Genomic DNA, 16,574 nt, shown 5'->3' on the forward strand with positions numbered 1-16,574 from the left:
CTGATGGGAAAAGAAAAGTCTATTTAATAAACAGCACTAGGATAAGTGAATAGAAATAGGGAAAAACAAATGTCAACTCCTATCTCACACAAAATACAAAATTAATTCAGTATATTGTCATATACCGAAATATAAGAGAGACATATTTAAGGAAATGCTATTACATAAATCTCAAAGTCATTATAAACTATTGTTCAAATTCTTAAGTATTGATTGCCAATTCCTCTGCATACTTGAGTAGCTATTCTCAATACCCAGAACACTTAATACCTAGAATTATAGCTCAATATGGGTAGTTCAGATGTATTTAAGCAATTGATTTTTTAAATGTAATTTCTATAATTGCTAGATATGAAATATGTTTGCCGTAGACAAATTCTCATATTTCTGTCATTATTATTTGCAGGTTAGGGCAAATAATTAATTCACTTTCCTTCAATGCACAAAGACCAAATGGTTCCAAAAGATTTTCTGATCTTTCATATAATTATATAATACATATAAATCTGTTTATATAATCTTAGGTGTTGTCTCCTTTCTTCCCATTTCAAAAGTAAAAGTAAAGTAAAACATCAAATCACTTACCGGAGTCCATAGAGAACTGTTCCATCAGGATGCAGTCGAATCATTCGATTCTTTACTGTAACTCCATGCACAAATGATTTCTTGTCATTCAGAAAGTAGGTGTCTGGTACCCAGAGTTGATCAGCCACCCTGTTGTCTAGAGTGAGATTTAGTGGGATTCCAGAATAAGAAAGTCTTTTGTCTTTCCAAGACTGCTGGAAATACATGGTGAGTGTATAATCCTGAAAAACAAAACCCCAAAAGAAATCTTACCATCGCCATTATAATTGTTAATATCATCATTATCATCATCATTATCATCATCATCATCATCACCATCATCATCACCATCATCATCGGCTTTCTATTTATTATGTGGAAAGATGTAGAATCACAGATGCTAGATACCCATTGTCTTGTTGTCCCTTATAAGTTTCCCTTAGAATATATTGAACTTCGCATCTTTATGCATATATAGAGAGCAAAACAGCTAGTTAAATGAACCAGGGCAATAACTGAGTGCAATGTATAAACATTTCCACCAATACATTCCCCACACCACCACCATCTGAAGGGTGAACGTCCCTGTTTTGTGTGATATGATAGGTTATTTTGAGGGGTATCCGTAAATTCATTTAACTGAATTCTTAGATCTGAAGTTAAAGTAATGATACAAAGAAAGTCATGAGGAAAAAATAGGCCAGGTGATATATGTTCAAAAAATCTCTCTAAATATTATATTTGAAGTAGTATATTTGCAAAATAATAATAAAAGTGAATGAATATACAGTTGTTTCTCAAACTAAAAATTCCTTTCGGAAGAATGCTAGTTTTCTTGTAATGGTCTAAAATCACTATAACCTAAATGCTTCAAATAACATCTTGTCTATAAATTCTAAAAAGCACTTCACAAGGTATTTTGGAATGGATGGCTGACATTCATATCGAAACTGCTCAACAATTTCTCTTAAGTCACTCCTGCTTTGTTTTAGAAATTGGTTTGAATTTGAAGTCAAATTTGTGTTTAAAATTTCTCATCTCTTATAAAAGGTTACACCAATGACATACCTTTGCAAACCTTTTTTCTGCTCATATTTCCCCTGGCAGTGAAAGACAGTAAGATTGGGGTCATTAAACAGATTGTCCTAAAGGAGAGGGCAGTGATGATTAGCTCAGAGCTTGACTTCTTGTTGGTCTTTTAAGAACTCTATTAATACAAAGTGCAATTGCCCATTGAAAGGAAATAATTAGCAGGAAAATACAAAGTATTTAAGATGTAGGTCCTAACCTTATACAAACTGAGGTTCACTTCTTTTAAAGGACATTTGATCTGGTAATAGTGACTTTGTGACTGCTTTAGCAATGGTTAAAAAATTTATACACGTTTGAAAAGAATACAGACAGCCCCTGAAAAATGGGGAAAAGAGCATAACAGTCACTTCATCTGAGAATTCAAACAGATGGTTAGAGCCAATTGAATTATGAAAAAGTGCTCTTTGTTACTGATTATCAAGGAAATGCGACACAAAAAATGACAATGAAACGCCACCTCATACCTGTGCAAAGAGCTACATTAAAAACTAGGGACAACAAGTGTCGGTGGAGTGGAGAAAATGACTTTTATACTCTTGATATAAATGTAAATTATTCCAATCTTTGTGGAAAATATAAACACTGCTAAAACTATATATATATAATTTTTATAATATATAGTTTACACATAATATATACATATCTTAAGTGATCCAGATATACTATTCCTAGACATCTATTCCTAAAAACATACTCAAAGAAACTGAAAAGATATATAGATATGTGCACATTCTTATTTATTACAGCATTATTTTTACTTACTAGAAGCTCAAGACCTGGAAACAACCTAAGCACCCATATGCTCCCATAAATCTATTAGGAGTGATCCCTGAGAACAGAGTCAGGAGTAAGCCCTGAGAACCTCTGGGTGTAGCACAAAAATAAAACAAAACAAAAATTCAAAAATGCTTGTATTATTAACAAACTGAGGTTACCTAAGAGAGTGGAAAGGAAGATTTGTAGGAGAGTGGGAGTCATTTTTTATTTTAGTTTTTAATAAAGTTGTTTATGATGATTTGTTACACTCAATATTCCAACACCAATCCCACCACCATTGGACCTTCCCACCACCATTATTTGAGAGTGGGAGTCTAATGGTTGTGATGAAGGAAAAGTTATAGTTAATTTTAAATATAGTGCACTGTGGTAACAAACCTCATAAAGAGGTGTAAAACTGTATCCTACACATAAACAGTTTCATTAACTTATGTTATCTTAAAGATAAATAAAGGATGACTGAATAAATGCAAGATATTTCAGAGGGAACAGTGTAAGCATTTATTTTTTTCATAGACACCACCCCAGAAAATTCTTTTTTGTATGTCTGTTGGTTTAAGTCAGTGGTAATCTCATTGTTCTTCAGTACTCTCAGTACTTCAAGGTACTTTCAAGGTCTTGAAGTACCAGGGATCAACTCAAGACCCTGAATATACTAGATGTCTTCTTTACTCCTTGAGTCATCTCTCCAAACCGATGCATCTTGAATATAATGGTTAATTGTGATTAGAGCTTATATTCATTATAAACACTATCTTATATTTAAATTCTTTAAAAGTTCATCAATATACACTTGGGGATATAGGTGAAGCACAATTTGCATAAAGTAAGGTATGACTTCTGTTGATTGTGCTCAAACATAAGTATACACACCGGCGACTATCCAAATGTTGTATAGGAAGTTGGCATTTTACCCCTTGCCGTTGTAGTCAAATCCCTGAATACATTGTAGAATCCAGCATTATGAAGTGCTTTGCCTATATTTTCTTGATCAAATTTTTGAATCATATTCAAGTCTTAAATGCATGTTGAGTTAATTATTGTACATGGTGTAAGATAGTGATCCAATTGCATTCATTTACAAGTCACTATCCTGTTTTCCCAAACAGTTCATTGAAAAAATTTTCTCTATTTTCTGCTCTTGACTCCTTTATCACAATTTAGGTGCCCATACATGTGAGATTTTTAATCCTGGAATCTCAATTCTACGTCATTAATGTGTCATTGTTTTTTATTTCAAAACCACACAGTTTTTACTACCCTAGTTCTATATTATTATTATATTACCCTAGTAATATAACTTAAATTCCGTATTCTTGGTGCTTTCATTAATTGTCTTTTGTTTCACAATTGCTTTGGCTACTTGTGGTCCTTGTAAATTTTAGCAACTTTTATTTTTCTATTTTATTTTTCCTTCACAAATGTTCACTGGGAGTTTGATAGGATTACGTTGAATCTATAAAATGATTTTTTAACTTGGTCCTTTTACATTATTAATTCTTCTGATCTATACTTATGAGGTTGAACAGACCTGAGGAAGACTGGGAGATTCCTCTGATTCCTGGAACTAGTTGTAGTGCTGGGAGGTTGGGTGGGCCTGGTTATGACTGCAAACATCATAGTCACTTGTGCTTGCCCTCAGTCATAATGCCAAACTCATAAATGTCCTGGAAGGAATCTAGGAATTCATTCCACATGTCTGGCACCAGTTGTGGCAGTGAGTTCTGGTGAGACTGATCAGTGAGCAAGAATATATGGTTGGATTTCTAGACACCAGTTATAGCTGAAGTTGAACAAACCTGGACAGTGACTGGAGACTATAAACCTGAGTCCCTGGCAGCAGCTAGCTAATATAGTCATGCAAACCAGAGCAACATCTGCGGAGCCTAAGATAGGGTACATCTGAGAGTACACTGGGCCTGACTACCAGAAAGCAGAGACTATGTACCTGTCAAGGAGCAGAGTCTAGATGACCATGTACTAACAAGGGACCACAGTAGACCTGATGGCAACTAGGGAATACTGTCATAAGCACCTGGTAACATCTATTTGCCAGATTGTTCTGAACAGGAAACAGATGTGCTCAAGCATAACACAAGCAGAGTAACTGGAGTGTGTCAAGTTCAAAATGGTTAACCAGGAGTTTTCATGGGGCCAGCAGCCACTAAACTTCTATGTTCACAGTGACTTGGGTAGTTCCTGCTGAATTACACTTGCAAGGGGTTTGGAATCTGAGGCCTAGCTGCTCATAGGACATGGGCTTTGCAGCTGGCAGAATCTGGTTGGCCATGAGCCAGCAAGGGCATGCAGGCAGGAGGACCATCTTCCGAAGCTGGTTAAATCTAGGGAGGTCTGTGGAGTGCTTTCTGCCTGGAGGGGTTATGACTCCCTTGATAACAGATCTAGACTGGCAGGGGTCAGTCTATCTGTCAAGAGTGAGCACTCTTGATAATTATCTTTCAGCCTCCAGCCACTTAATAAAGGTTCTGTGCTTTCATCAAGCATTTGGCTCCAAGGTCTGTTACTCTCGGGAATGAAATCTAATGTAGCATGCACCAACACTTCTCTCAGCTTGGTTTTTAAGAAGTCATCAAGATGGGACCTGCTAGTGACTCTGACCCCTATTTGTGCTCTATCATTCCTTACCTCTCATTTGCATACAGATAGTGAATATAACGGTGGCTTTGGGGCACCAGGTGTTCAATGCAACCTTGCCCCTGGGCAAAACTGTATCTTAAAAACCTGTCCTTCATTGAATCTTTTTGCGTCATGCTGTGGGTCCTATTGTGGCACAGATATCTCTGTTCCCAATCTATCTGGATATTGTCTTTTCATCTCTTTCCAAATAAGTTCATTTGGGTGTCACTTTCTTTTTTCTTTTTCTTTTCTCTTTTTTTTAAATTTTTGGGCCACACCTGGCAATGCATAGGGGTTACTCCTGGCTCTCCACTCAGCAGTTACTCTGGGCGGTGCTTGGAGAACCATATGGGATGCTGAGAATCAAACTTCGGTCGGCTGCGAGCAAGGTAAATGCCCTATCCACTGTGCTATCATTCCAGTCCCTGGGTATCACTTTCTTGTGGACCGAGTTTCAGTGTAGATTTGTGTGATCACAGAAGATGTAAATACTTTCTCCCTAATTGGCTACCTTGGCCCTTCAAGATTATAACCCCTCTCCCCCAAAAACATACATTTTTTTTGTTTAATGACAAGGTCACTTACTCTTCGTTATCAGTTGTATGAGGCCCTACTTAAAGGTCTAAAATCTCATTCCATTTTGTTTTCATTTAACATAAACAACCCACAGGGATATATGCAATACTTTTTAAAAAACAGTAACAGTGTACTGCCTTATTATGAGCACCACTTAGGACAATGAGGATGAAGTTTCTTTAGAAACCATTATATACTAAATACATAGAATATAATACAGTTAGAGTTGTGGTGTCAAGACTGAGAGGGCCTATGTGCATGTAAAGGTTTCAGATCTGCTCGAGTCTGACCCCAGCCTCATTACTGAATGTGAGGATGTCTGGGAAGGAATCAGAGAATTCAGTCCCAAGTGCCTTATTATATTTAAATCTGTTTGCTATTTAAATATCATACTTCCAATTTACTTCACATTTGCATATTCATTTTCATAAGTATTTCTATTTTTAAAGAGATGTGTATGAAAGGACTTATAGGCAGAAGGACACTATTGACCATAAAGAAAAGCAACGGTGTGTGACCAATGATAAATCTTGGTGTTGGGTTATTATTTTTAATTCAAATTGTATAGAATAATTAATAACTAAGCAAAAGCTTATTATTAAAAACTTTGCCTTGAGGATTAGCACAATCATCAATCGGATATAAGTTTCAAACTCACACTTAATATTCATAAGCTTTCCCATTCTCCAGAGTCTTCTGGAGGATTTACACATGAGACTATGGGGTGAAATCCTTATCATACATTCTTTTCAATATCCCACATTCTTCTTTTTATTGTAATGTATAAGGGTTTATCATGGCAAAATAACGGAGTCACGGTCACAGTCCTCTCCTTATTCATCGATTTTCTCGAGCGGGCCCAGTAACATCTCCATCGTGAGACTTGTTGTTACTGTGTTTGGCATATTCAATACGTCACGGGGAGCTTGCCAGGCTCTGCCGTGCGGGCTCCACACTCTCGGTAGCTTGCCGGCTCTCCGAGTGGGGCGGCCATATTGGCCGCTTGCAAGGCAAACGCCTTACCTGCTGTACTATCACTCCAGCCTGCAAAATAACATTTGTAATAAATACTACAATTACTACTCTGTAATAAATGAATAAAAGGCAATAGAAAAGAAAAAGTAATGGAGACATGGATAATCTTAGCATAAATTTAATTTAGGGTGTTATTAAGGGGGAGCCAGATAGATAGTAGAGGAGGATAAATCACTTTTTTTTTTTATTGAACCACCCTGAGATGCAGTTACAAAGCTTTCATGATTGAGTGTCAGTCATAAAATAATCAAACACCCATCCCTCCACCAGTGTACATTTTCCACCACCAATCTCCCCAGTATCCCTCCTGCCATCCCCCCAACCCCACCCCCTGTCTCTATGGCAGACAATTTCCATCTTATTCTCTCTATACTTTTGAGCATTACGGTTTGCAGTACAGATACTGAGAGGTCATCATGTTGGGTCCTTTAACTAATTTCAGCAAACATCTCCCATCTAGAGCAATCCCTCTAACCATCACTGACTTAGTGATCCCTTCTCTATCCCAGCTGCCTTCTACCCCAGCTCATGAGACAGGCTTCAACTGTGGAGCAGTCTTTCTGGTGGTTGTCTCTACTGTCCTTGGGTGTTAGACTCATATTATGTAATTTTATTTTTCACAAATGAGTGCAGTCCTTCTATGTCTGTCCCTCTCTTTCTGACTCATTTCATTTAGCATGATACTCTTCAAGTCCATCCACTTATAAGCAAATTTCATTTCTTCATCTTTACTAACAGCTGCATAATATTCTATTGCGTAGATGTACATAAGTCACTTTCTTTACATGTAGCAGACCCAAGTTTAGCATAGCCTGTGGTTCCCCAGGCACTGCAAAGAGTGACTCCTGAGCACAGTGTGAAGTAAGTCTAAAACAGCCTGATGTAATACCAATTTTTTACTCCTGAAAAATAGTAAAATGGTGAGTGAGCATATGTGTGTGTTTGTGTATGTGTGTTTATGTATGTATGTGTGTGTATGCAGATTTTGTCACTTCCTTTTTGGGAATGTTGCTTCCTATTAAGAATTAACTACCCACATATATTCAATCAATTTGCTCTACACACTTACTGTTTTAATAAATATGACTCAATATCACATCATTGCTCTAAATTCAACTAGTAATTTTTAAAGTGGGTTTCATGGCACAAATGACCTACAGAATTGTTCCTATAAATTTCTATGATTATCATCCTAATTTAGGATCTGATTCTATGACAAACGAGAATTTTGACATATGAAATTGATAATAAAAAATTTTAATTATGATGATCATTGTAGTGATGATACTGAACAATATGAGGCCTAAAATACAGAAAAAAATATCTCCTTTTTCATTATCTATAATACATAACATATAACATGTTCAACAATTAATTTCTTTCCTTCCAGAGAGCATGAAATCTATTAGCTCATGGTTTTTATAAGTCTTCATATCTATCATTATATTTTTTCTCAAAACCCTGTGATATAAGAAAATTGTCTCAGGGAATTTATAATTTAAATATCTGAAAAACAACTTCATTTAAAGAAATTATTCTTACTACATCTATCTTAATATAGATAGTGATAGTGACATCTCAATAGATTATTTAATTTTAGTGTATCCTATTTTTGGATGAAAAAGAAAAGTTTAAAATGGATATATTTTGTTCTACTCTAAAACAGATTTTTGATTAATTCTTTGTTACTCATCATGTAAGCGCTCCAGGGAGAATGGAAAGTTTTTCAAAAGAAATTAAAGGTTTTAATAATTTTTCTTTCAGATGTATTTACAATTGTTCAACCAGTTTTCTCTATTGTGCAAACTACTTGTTGAGTGAGAGGAAATGCTACCGATTTAATAACTGTACACTCTAGGGAATTTTTTGACACTGAGGCAAATTAATGGAATTAACGGGTATGAGATTGCTAATGAAATTGGTCAGGCTAATTCAGGCATGAAAAAACTTGCATCACCAAAGAAAAGCAAGAGGATACTGAACCAGTAGGGCATAACCCTCCTTCAAGGAACACACTTTTTAAATCTAAAAAATTTTACAAAGGAGCAAGAAAATGTTTGTGGTAAATAAAAGCATTCTGGATGATGAAGGTAATATTCTTCTTCTGTCAGTAATTTTAAACTGAACCATTTTCCTTAGGAGACATTTACAATACTTAATGGACATAATTGGTATTAAAGGTGATGTGCTATTAATATCTAGGGATAGAGAAGAGGTATGTTTCCTGTAGAATGTAGGGAACCGTCCCTCCAAAGCACAACAGCTACGTTATAGAATTATCTGACCTCAATTGCCAATGGTTTCTCTTCCTTGGCACTGCATAGGAGGGTGGCTGTCATCTCTTATTGGACAATAGGACCACTCTCAGACCCTCTGTGAAGCCCAAGATCACCAGGTAGAGGACCAAGAAGTTCATCAGACATCAGGCTACCAATTTGCCAAAGTTAAATGTCAGTGGAGGAAACCCAGAAGTATTAACAATAAAGTGCATAAAGATTCAAGGGCCACAATTAATACTATGTAGTATGAGATTTCATGTTTTTGCATAGGCTTTACCAGCTTATTAATATTAAGAAATTACAGAAGATAAACCTTCATTACATGTACCCCTTAAGATTTAAGGAGATGGATTTTTCTAAGTAAGAAAATGTAGCAGGTAGAGAGATAAAAGGATGTAGTAATATATGGTAGGAAAAAACATCATCCAAAATCTAAAACAGCCCAAGGATATCAAAGCTTCTGAGACAAAAGACCCACCTCAGGAGTCTGGACAAACCATTGAGATGCAGAATTCCAGGCCCAGTGCCAGGCTGGCTGGATCCCTGGAAGGAATGACTCAGGGGTAAATGGACAAAGGCTGCAATAGGCACTCAAGAGAGCTCCAGGGACTGGAGCCATAGCACAGCAGGTAGGGTATTTGCCTTGCACGTGGTGAACGTGGTGAACCCAGTTTGATTCCCAGCATTCCATATGGTCCCCCGAGCACTGCCTGGAGTAAATGCTGAGTGCAGAGCCAGGAGTAACCCCTGTCCATCACCTTGTGTGACCCAAAAAGAAAAAAAAGAAGGGAACTCCAGAAGCCTGATCGTTTCCCTTGGAAAGCCCCACTAACTCCCATTTGTGTTCTTTATTTGGGAAAAAAGACAGTTATGGAAAATATCCACACATAATCTTGCCCTACTCGAGACTCATTTCTTCCAAAGAAGTCAGTATTTTCTTGATCATGTATCTCTCTTTTTCTATTCCTTTATTTTCTGAATAAACTTTTCTTGATTAAAAAATTATTTATATATGGGTGAGTGGTATAGCCATATATCCCAAACACAGACTCACCAAAACTAAAGACATAAGGTTTAAACCGGTACAGCCCCTGCCTTTGTAATGTGCCTGTTAAATTGACAAGTGGCGATGGAGTAGGGTGGGATGAGGAGGGAATGTGGGAACACTGGTAGAGGGAAGTTGACACTGGTGGAAGGATTGGTGTTGATGTATTATATGCCTAAAACTCAGCTAACAATATCTATGTAAACCAATAAATAAAGCAATTGTAAAGAAAACAAAGCACATGCTGAAGGAAGTTCCTGATATACATCAAAGAGCTCAAGCTTCTGCTGACATGCAAACTTTTACTGTGCTGAGATCACTCAGACTTTCTCCTCCAAGAACGGCAAAACAAGTGTGCAAAGAGCAGACCAGTCATCACCAGAGTCACCAAGTGCCAAGCTACACAAGAAAGAAAATGAAAAAACAATTTCTGGGCACATTGTATAGCATCATGAAAATCATAAATCTGAAAACAAAATGAAGCAAACCAGGAGCCAGAGTTTATGAAACAAGGGATAGGGTATTTGCTTTACATGTGGCCAACCACGGTTTGATCTCCCTGCATCATATATTGTCTCCGGAACCCAGCCAGGAGTGATACCTCAACTAAGATCGAGGAGTAAGCCCTGAGTACTTCTGGACATGGTCCCCACACCAAAACAAACAAACAAAATACAAGTCAGAAACTGCTAATAATGTCAAGGTTATTAAATACTGCCTTAGATGAAAATATCCTTATTTTTGGTATCCACAAAATTGTTTAAACCTTTTTTCATTATTTATATGAAATTTCTGTGCATGTATGTATCTAATCCAAGGTTTGAACATATGCCTGAAAATGTTTTTAGGGAATACTGAAATTAAATGGTTTATAATTTTACACTTTCCCTCAGAAATCATTTGATAAATACCTAAGGGGCTGAGATATGGCTCCGTGGTAGTGCATTTGCTTTATTGTGTGTACTTCATGACCTGGGTTCAATGCCTGACACTGATTGGGACACACAAGACAACAGACAGGGTGAGATTAGGACAGGAAAGGAACTATTGTTATGGAAAGTCATAAGGGTGGGCTTCTGGGTTTTCTTGATAACCTGGATGACCTAGGCTCTGCTCAACAATCTAGAGGGAAAAACATTCTAGATGAATGGAAGATGATCATCTCAGCATCCTCACCCATTTTACCAGCACGTCTCCTTTAATATCAATAAAGAAATGCTTACACACCTGCCTTTGCTAAAAAGATATTAAGGGGATTGTTCCTGCAAAACTGTATGTCTAAAACTCAATGATGAATAACTTTGTAAATCACAGCATTTCAATAAAATTTTCTTATAAGACAAATAAAAAAATTCAAATTCTTAAGCAGTATTAAAATTTTGTGCATTTCAAGTAAATATTTTATGTATTTCCTCTTAAAATAGAGAGAGAGAACAGAAATAGTTTCTGCCTTTCTCTGGGATCCTTCTTTAAAAAACTCTCCTGCTCCCACAAGCTGGGAGCTTCCTTGCATTCTTTTTGTTTGGTTGTTTTTGGTTTTGTGGGGGACTCACCTGTCTATGCTCAAGGAATCACCCTGCTCAAGGAATTGCCCTATACTCAGGAATCACCTCTGGTGGTGTTGCAGGGACCATATAGGATGTCCAGGAGTGAACCCAGGTTGGTTGCAAACAAAGCAAGCACCTTACTCACTATACTATTTCTATGTCCCCTTTTCTTGAATTCTTTTCCCTTCTTTTCTCTTCTCTCAAATAAAGTCTTTTCTGAATTCAGCTACTTAATCTCCAGTCATTATTTTCAATCTTGACTGCTTAAGGACAAGAACCTGGGTTCCTGTACCCACTATAAGAGTAACCATCTCCCAAATTCAATTCCTTAATAGCAGAATATTGATATAAATTATGTACTTTAGACAAATATAGTATGGCTGACATGTTCTCTGAATCCTTTCATAACACAAAATAGAATAAAGCAAGGAATCAAGTATCATTAATTTCTATGTGGAATTTTTTCCGCATTCTAGTTTTCCTCAAAATAACCTACCAATTCATATGAGATAATATATATATAACCTAAAAGAACACAAACATATAATTAAAAGGAGGAATAATACGGTAAACATACAGCCTGTATGAAGTCTCCCCAGGGAAAGAATTTGGTGACTGTCACTCTCACTGTTTGCGGTATAGCTTGTGTAAAGACTGCTACAAAACTAACATTGTATTGTCACTTTTTGCTTTCATTATAAAAAATATTCTTGAGGTTAATTTTGGTTGGTGAAAAATAGGTACCAATATAGGTCTTTCTAAAACTGAAGTGGCAAGAACCAAGTGATAGTACAGAGGACAGGGTGCTTGATTTGCACACAGCCACTTCCTGCCACCATGTATGATCCTATTAGTATTGCCAGGCACGATCCCTGAACATAGAGCCAGGAATAAACCTTGAACAGCTCTAGATATGTTCCCCAGTTAAAAAAATGTATTGACATGGCGTGTATATAGTCTTTAAAGAATCAAGGCTTTTGCACATATTCATTTTCATCTTTCGTTTTACCATTTTCCCCCCCAGGTATGGTGAAAGAATCCATATTAGGGCATCAAATTTTTGTGTACTTTAGCTAACTTGCAACATTGCTTTCTGTAAAACTGCTTGGCTGCTTTGCACCTGGGGGAGAGGGGACTTGGAAAGTGAACAGGGCATAACTTCTTTCTAAACCAAGTGTGATAGGATTCAGGTGTATTTACTGTCCCTGAAATGTATTGTCTCAGTAAAGCACCCTGCAGATTTGGGTAAAGGATAACTCAGGATGCGGGGGGTTGGGGGAAATTGCCCTTTCCTGGAGTGAATTGTCTCACTAAAGCACCCTGCAGACTTGGGTAACTCAAAACTAGGATGGTCAAGGGAGATTACCTAAGGCTTAATGATTCCGGCTATAACCTTGCTTGTGCTGACAATCGATGTACTTAAATGCTGATCTTTGAATCTATAGGCTAAGCAGTGAGGTACTTTTAAATGGATTGGTTAAGAAAGTATATGTTGTTACAAATCTATTGGCTATGAAATGCGCGGGCTTTGCTGTAACGGCCAGTGAAGGCCTATATAAGATCCCTTTTGAAGAAGTTCAGGGCTCTCAGCCACTGCCCATTTTGGGGTATGCTGCAGAGCCCCAGCATGATGGTCTAAATAAACCCCGTTTTTACTCCTGCAGGAATTGTGTCTATCTGGTCTCTCCGCGCCTCCCAGGGCTAGGGAACTCCTGATCCCAACAATGGCATTTGCCTTGCACGGGGCCAACCCCGGGTTTGAGTCCTCTGTTCCTCTCAGAGAGCCTGGCAAGCTACGAGTGTATCCCACCCGCACAGCAGAGCCTGGCAAGCTCCCTGTGGCATATTCTATATGCCAAAAACAGTAACAAGTCTCACAATGGAAACGTTACTAATGCCCGCTGGAGCAAATTGATGAACAAAGGGAGGATAGTATACAGTGCTACAGATAGATCGATTTCGTTGATATCAAGTCATCTGAATGAATATCATTGGGGGTCCCAGACACAAATCCCCGCTTCCTGTAAAATATTTATGCACAGCGGTAGGGCGTTTGCCTTGCACACGTCAGCCGGCGGACCCGGGTTCCATTCCGCCGCCCCTTTTGGAGAGACCGAAAAGCTACTGAGAGCATCTCACCCACTCGGCAAAGCCTGGCAAGCTACCCGCGAGGTATTCAATATGCCAAACACAGTAACAACAAATCTCACAATGAAGAGGTACTGGGACTGCTCGAACAAATCGATGAACAATGGGAGGACAGTGCTACAGTGCTACAGTTGAAACTTGAGATTGGTTGTCTCAAGCCCAAACCTGTTTTCCGCAGTGGCTGATTGTAGTGGAGCTGTGAATCATTGACTACCATATCTACAGTACCTTTGTAGGTGGAAACTGCCTGTTGACTAAGCAAGTCACATTCTATAGCATATGATCCTGCCTTCTCCTACCTTAGGAACAGAGTATAGATATTTTATTTAACAGCCTCTGACTCATATGTAGAAAATATAAACATGCTGGTTCAAAAGGATAAAGTGGATCTCTCTATGAGATGAAAAATTTAAGACAAGAGCTATAGGAGCAAATGCTAAAGTCATGACATAAATTTCCAGCTACATTGCTGTTATGAATCAATAGGCATAGGTAAAGTAAGTAAAGTAAAGTAAAGACCCTCCCGTTGATCATCGATTTGCTCGAGCGGGCCCAGTAACGTCTCCATTGGAGACTTTGTTGTTACTGTGTCTGGCATATCCAATACTCTCGGTAGCTTGCCGGGCTCTCCGAGAGGGGCGGAGGAATCGAACTCAGGTCGGCCATGTTGGCTGCGTGCAAGGCAGACGCCCTACCCGCTGTGCTATCGCTCCAGGCATAAGTACTATGATAAAAATGAGAAAACCAGCCTGTGTTTGAAGAAAGTAAAGATAAAGCAGAAAACGGTTATAAGACTATATGTGTGACATAGTTATTGAATGAGTAATCAAGTGTTTAAAGACTTTCTACTTTTGACTTCTGGCTTCTTTTTTCTTTTTTAAGGGTTGAGGCAGTGCTTTCAAGCAGTGTTCAGGAGGTCTAGATCTTAGAGCAGGGAATTAAGGAATCCCTGGGGGACTCTCAGAGGACTGTGTGATGTGACTTGACTATATACAGAGCATGCCCCTTAAGCCATGTACTAGCTCTCTAGCCTCCTGTTTTTAGTTGCTGTAAGATCTGCTTATGTTCACTACTTCAGCATCATTTGAGTCCTTTCTGCAGTTTACAATGTTCATTGTTCTAAAAATTAGATTCGTTTTTATTTCCTTCAACCAGATAAAATCATGTGCTGTTCAATATCCATAACAGAATCTCATTGAGAAATAATTATACAAATTAAGAACACCCAAGACAATTTCAACCAGTCTTCTGCTGCATAGCCCTAATTTTTTTTTTTGGTCACACCTGGCGATGCACAGGAGTTTACACCTTGTTCATGCACTCAGGAATTACTCTTGGCGGTGCTTGGGGGACCATATGGGATGCTGGGAATCGAACCTAGGTCAGCTGCGTGCAAGGCAAATGCCCTACCTGCTGTGCTATTGCTCCAGCCCCTCTGCATAGCCCTAATTTTAAAATAATGTAGCCATGATGAGAATTTTGAGATTCACCTATGTCTGTAACTTTCAAAAAGTGGTTGACATGTTGGGTTTTGTTTACTAACCAGAAAAACAAGGAGAGAGAAGTAAAGACTATTTGTTTCTTTAAAACTTTTTTCTTTTATTTGGTACTAAGGAGTGAACTTTGTCATCAGACATAAAAAGTAAGGACTCTACCAATGAGCCATATACACAATACTGAGTATATTTACTTCTATCAAAAAATTCCTTAGTAAACACCATGGCAATTAATTAGAAAGGCCGATTCATTAGGGGGCTTAGTTTATATGTTGGCAACAATAAGTTTTTATAACAACTAAAAATGCACACACATATGCATCTCCTGAATGCACACAACATGCATCAAATATGCACACAACATGCATCTCCTGAAAGCAAGGTTTCATAATTCATGACTTCATAGATAATATTTTAATTAAAATAAAACTTTTTTTTTCTAATGGAACTTCGTCACCTTCTGTGTGTCTCCATGTCACCATTAAATATACTCTGTAGTAGAAATTCATAAATGTGTCTCTGGATTTGCTCTTAACTTCTTTTTTCTTAACATCTAGATGTATGTTAATTATTACAGTACTTCTACTTACTCCTAACATATTTAAAGAACATGCAATTTTCTACTACCATTTTTACCAAAGCTTGTGTTCTTATTTATTATTGATTTTTCTCACCAACTGTAGTCTGGTTCTAGAACTCAGAGAACATAATCTTCTTTTACTTTTTATTTCATCCTAAATAGTCCCATTTGGTTTACCCATCTGTGTAGTCAGATTTTTTTTTTGTTACTCTTGTGTTCTCTGAACAAATTTGGAATTAATCAACCCTGTATGTGAACAAAAAGCATTGGTAGTTGTGGTCCTATGCCAAAATAAATTTATCTAAGGGAACCACACAGGACACACTGTGATACATGAAACACATATGGTATTGACATGACTATTGAATGTATTCTGGTGTTCTGATGCAATTAATTCCATGAGATTCGTATAATAGCCTGAAACTGCACTGATGTAAGGGCTTCAACAGCTATAAAATCTAATTTCTGGTCTGGAAGCTATAAAGATATATTTAGCTTACAGATAAACATGATTCCTAATGATGAAACAAGTTTGTTAACATGGATCTGATAAAATTTATATTTCAAAACATGACTGTCATATACTATTCTCCAACTGATCGAGACACAAATAATTAGAGATGTTTGAATGGCAAGATATAATGCGATATTGGCCTTGAAGCAGGGAAAATATTTCTAGAAACCTCTGAGTCAAAAAGACCTTAAGTTATTTGAAAAACTAATTCTTTCAACATTTAATACTTATTATGTTTAAAGAACTGCTCCATCAATAATAGTATTTTCCTTGTAAAATAAAAA

The 16,574-nt window shown here is 37.4% G+C and overlaps 1 protein-coding gene across 2 annotated transcripts in view; it reads right to left on the minus strand.

Annotated features, from left to right (window-relative positions):
- Nucleotides 1-16,574, minus strand: part of GABRB1 (gamma-aminobutyric acid type A receptor subunit beta1) — a 409,024-nt gene that overhangs the window by 240,856 nt on the left and 151,594 nt on the right. For both annotated transcript variants that reach the window (XM_056111285.1, XM_056111284.1), the window contains one exon: nucleotides 586-806. In XM_056111285.1, coding sequence (XP_055967260.1) covers nucleotides 586-806 — 221 coding nt within the window. The remainder of the gene's footprint in view (nucleotides 1-585; nucleotides 807-16,574) is intronic.

This window comes from Sorex fumeus, unplaced genomic scaffold, assembly GCF_029834395.1.
Source record: "Sorex fumeus unplaced genomic scaffold, SorFum_2.1 ptg000013l, whole genome shotgun sequence".
NCBI classification, from domain to species: domain Eukaryota; kingdom Metazoa; phylum Chordata; class Mammalia; order Eulipotyphla; family Soricidae; genus Sorex; species Sorex fumeus.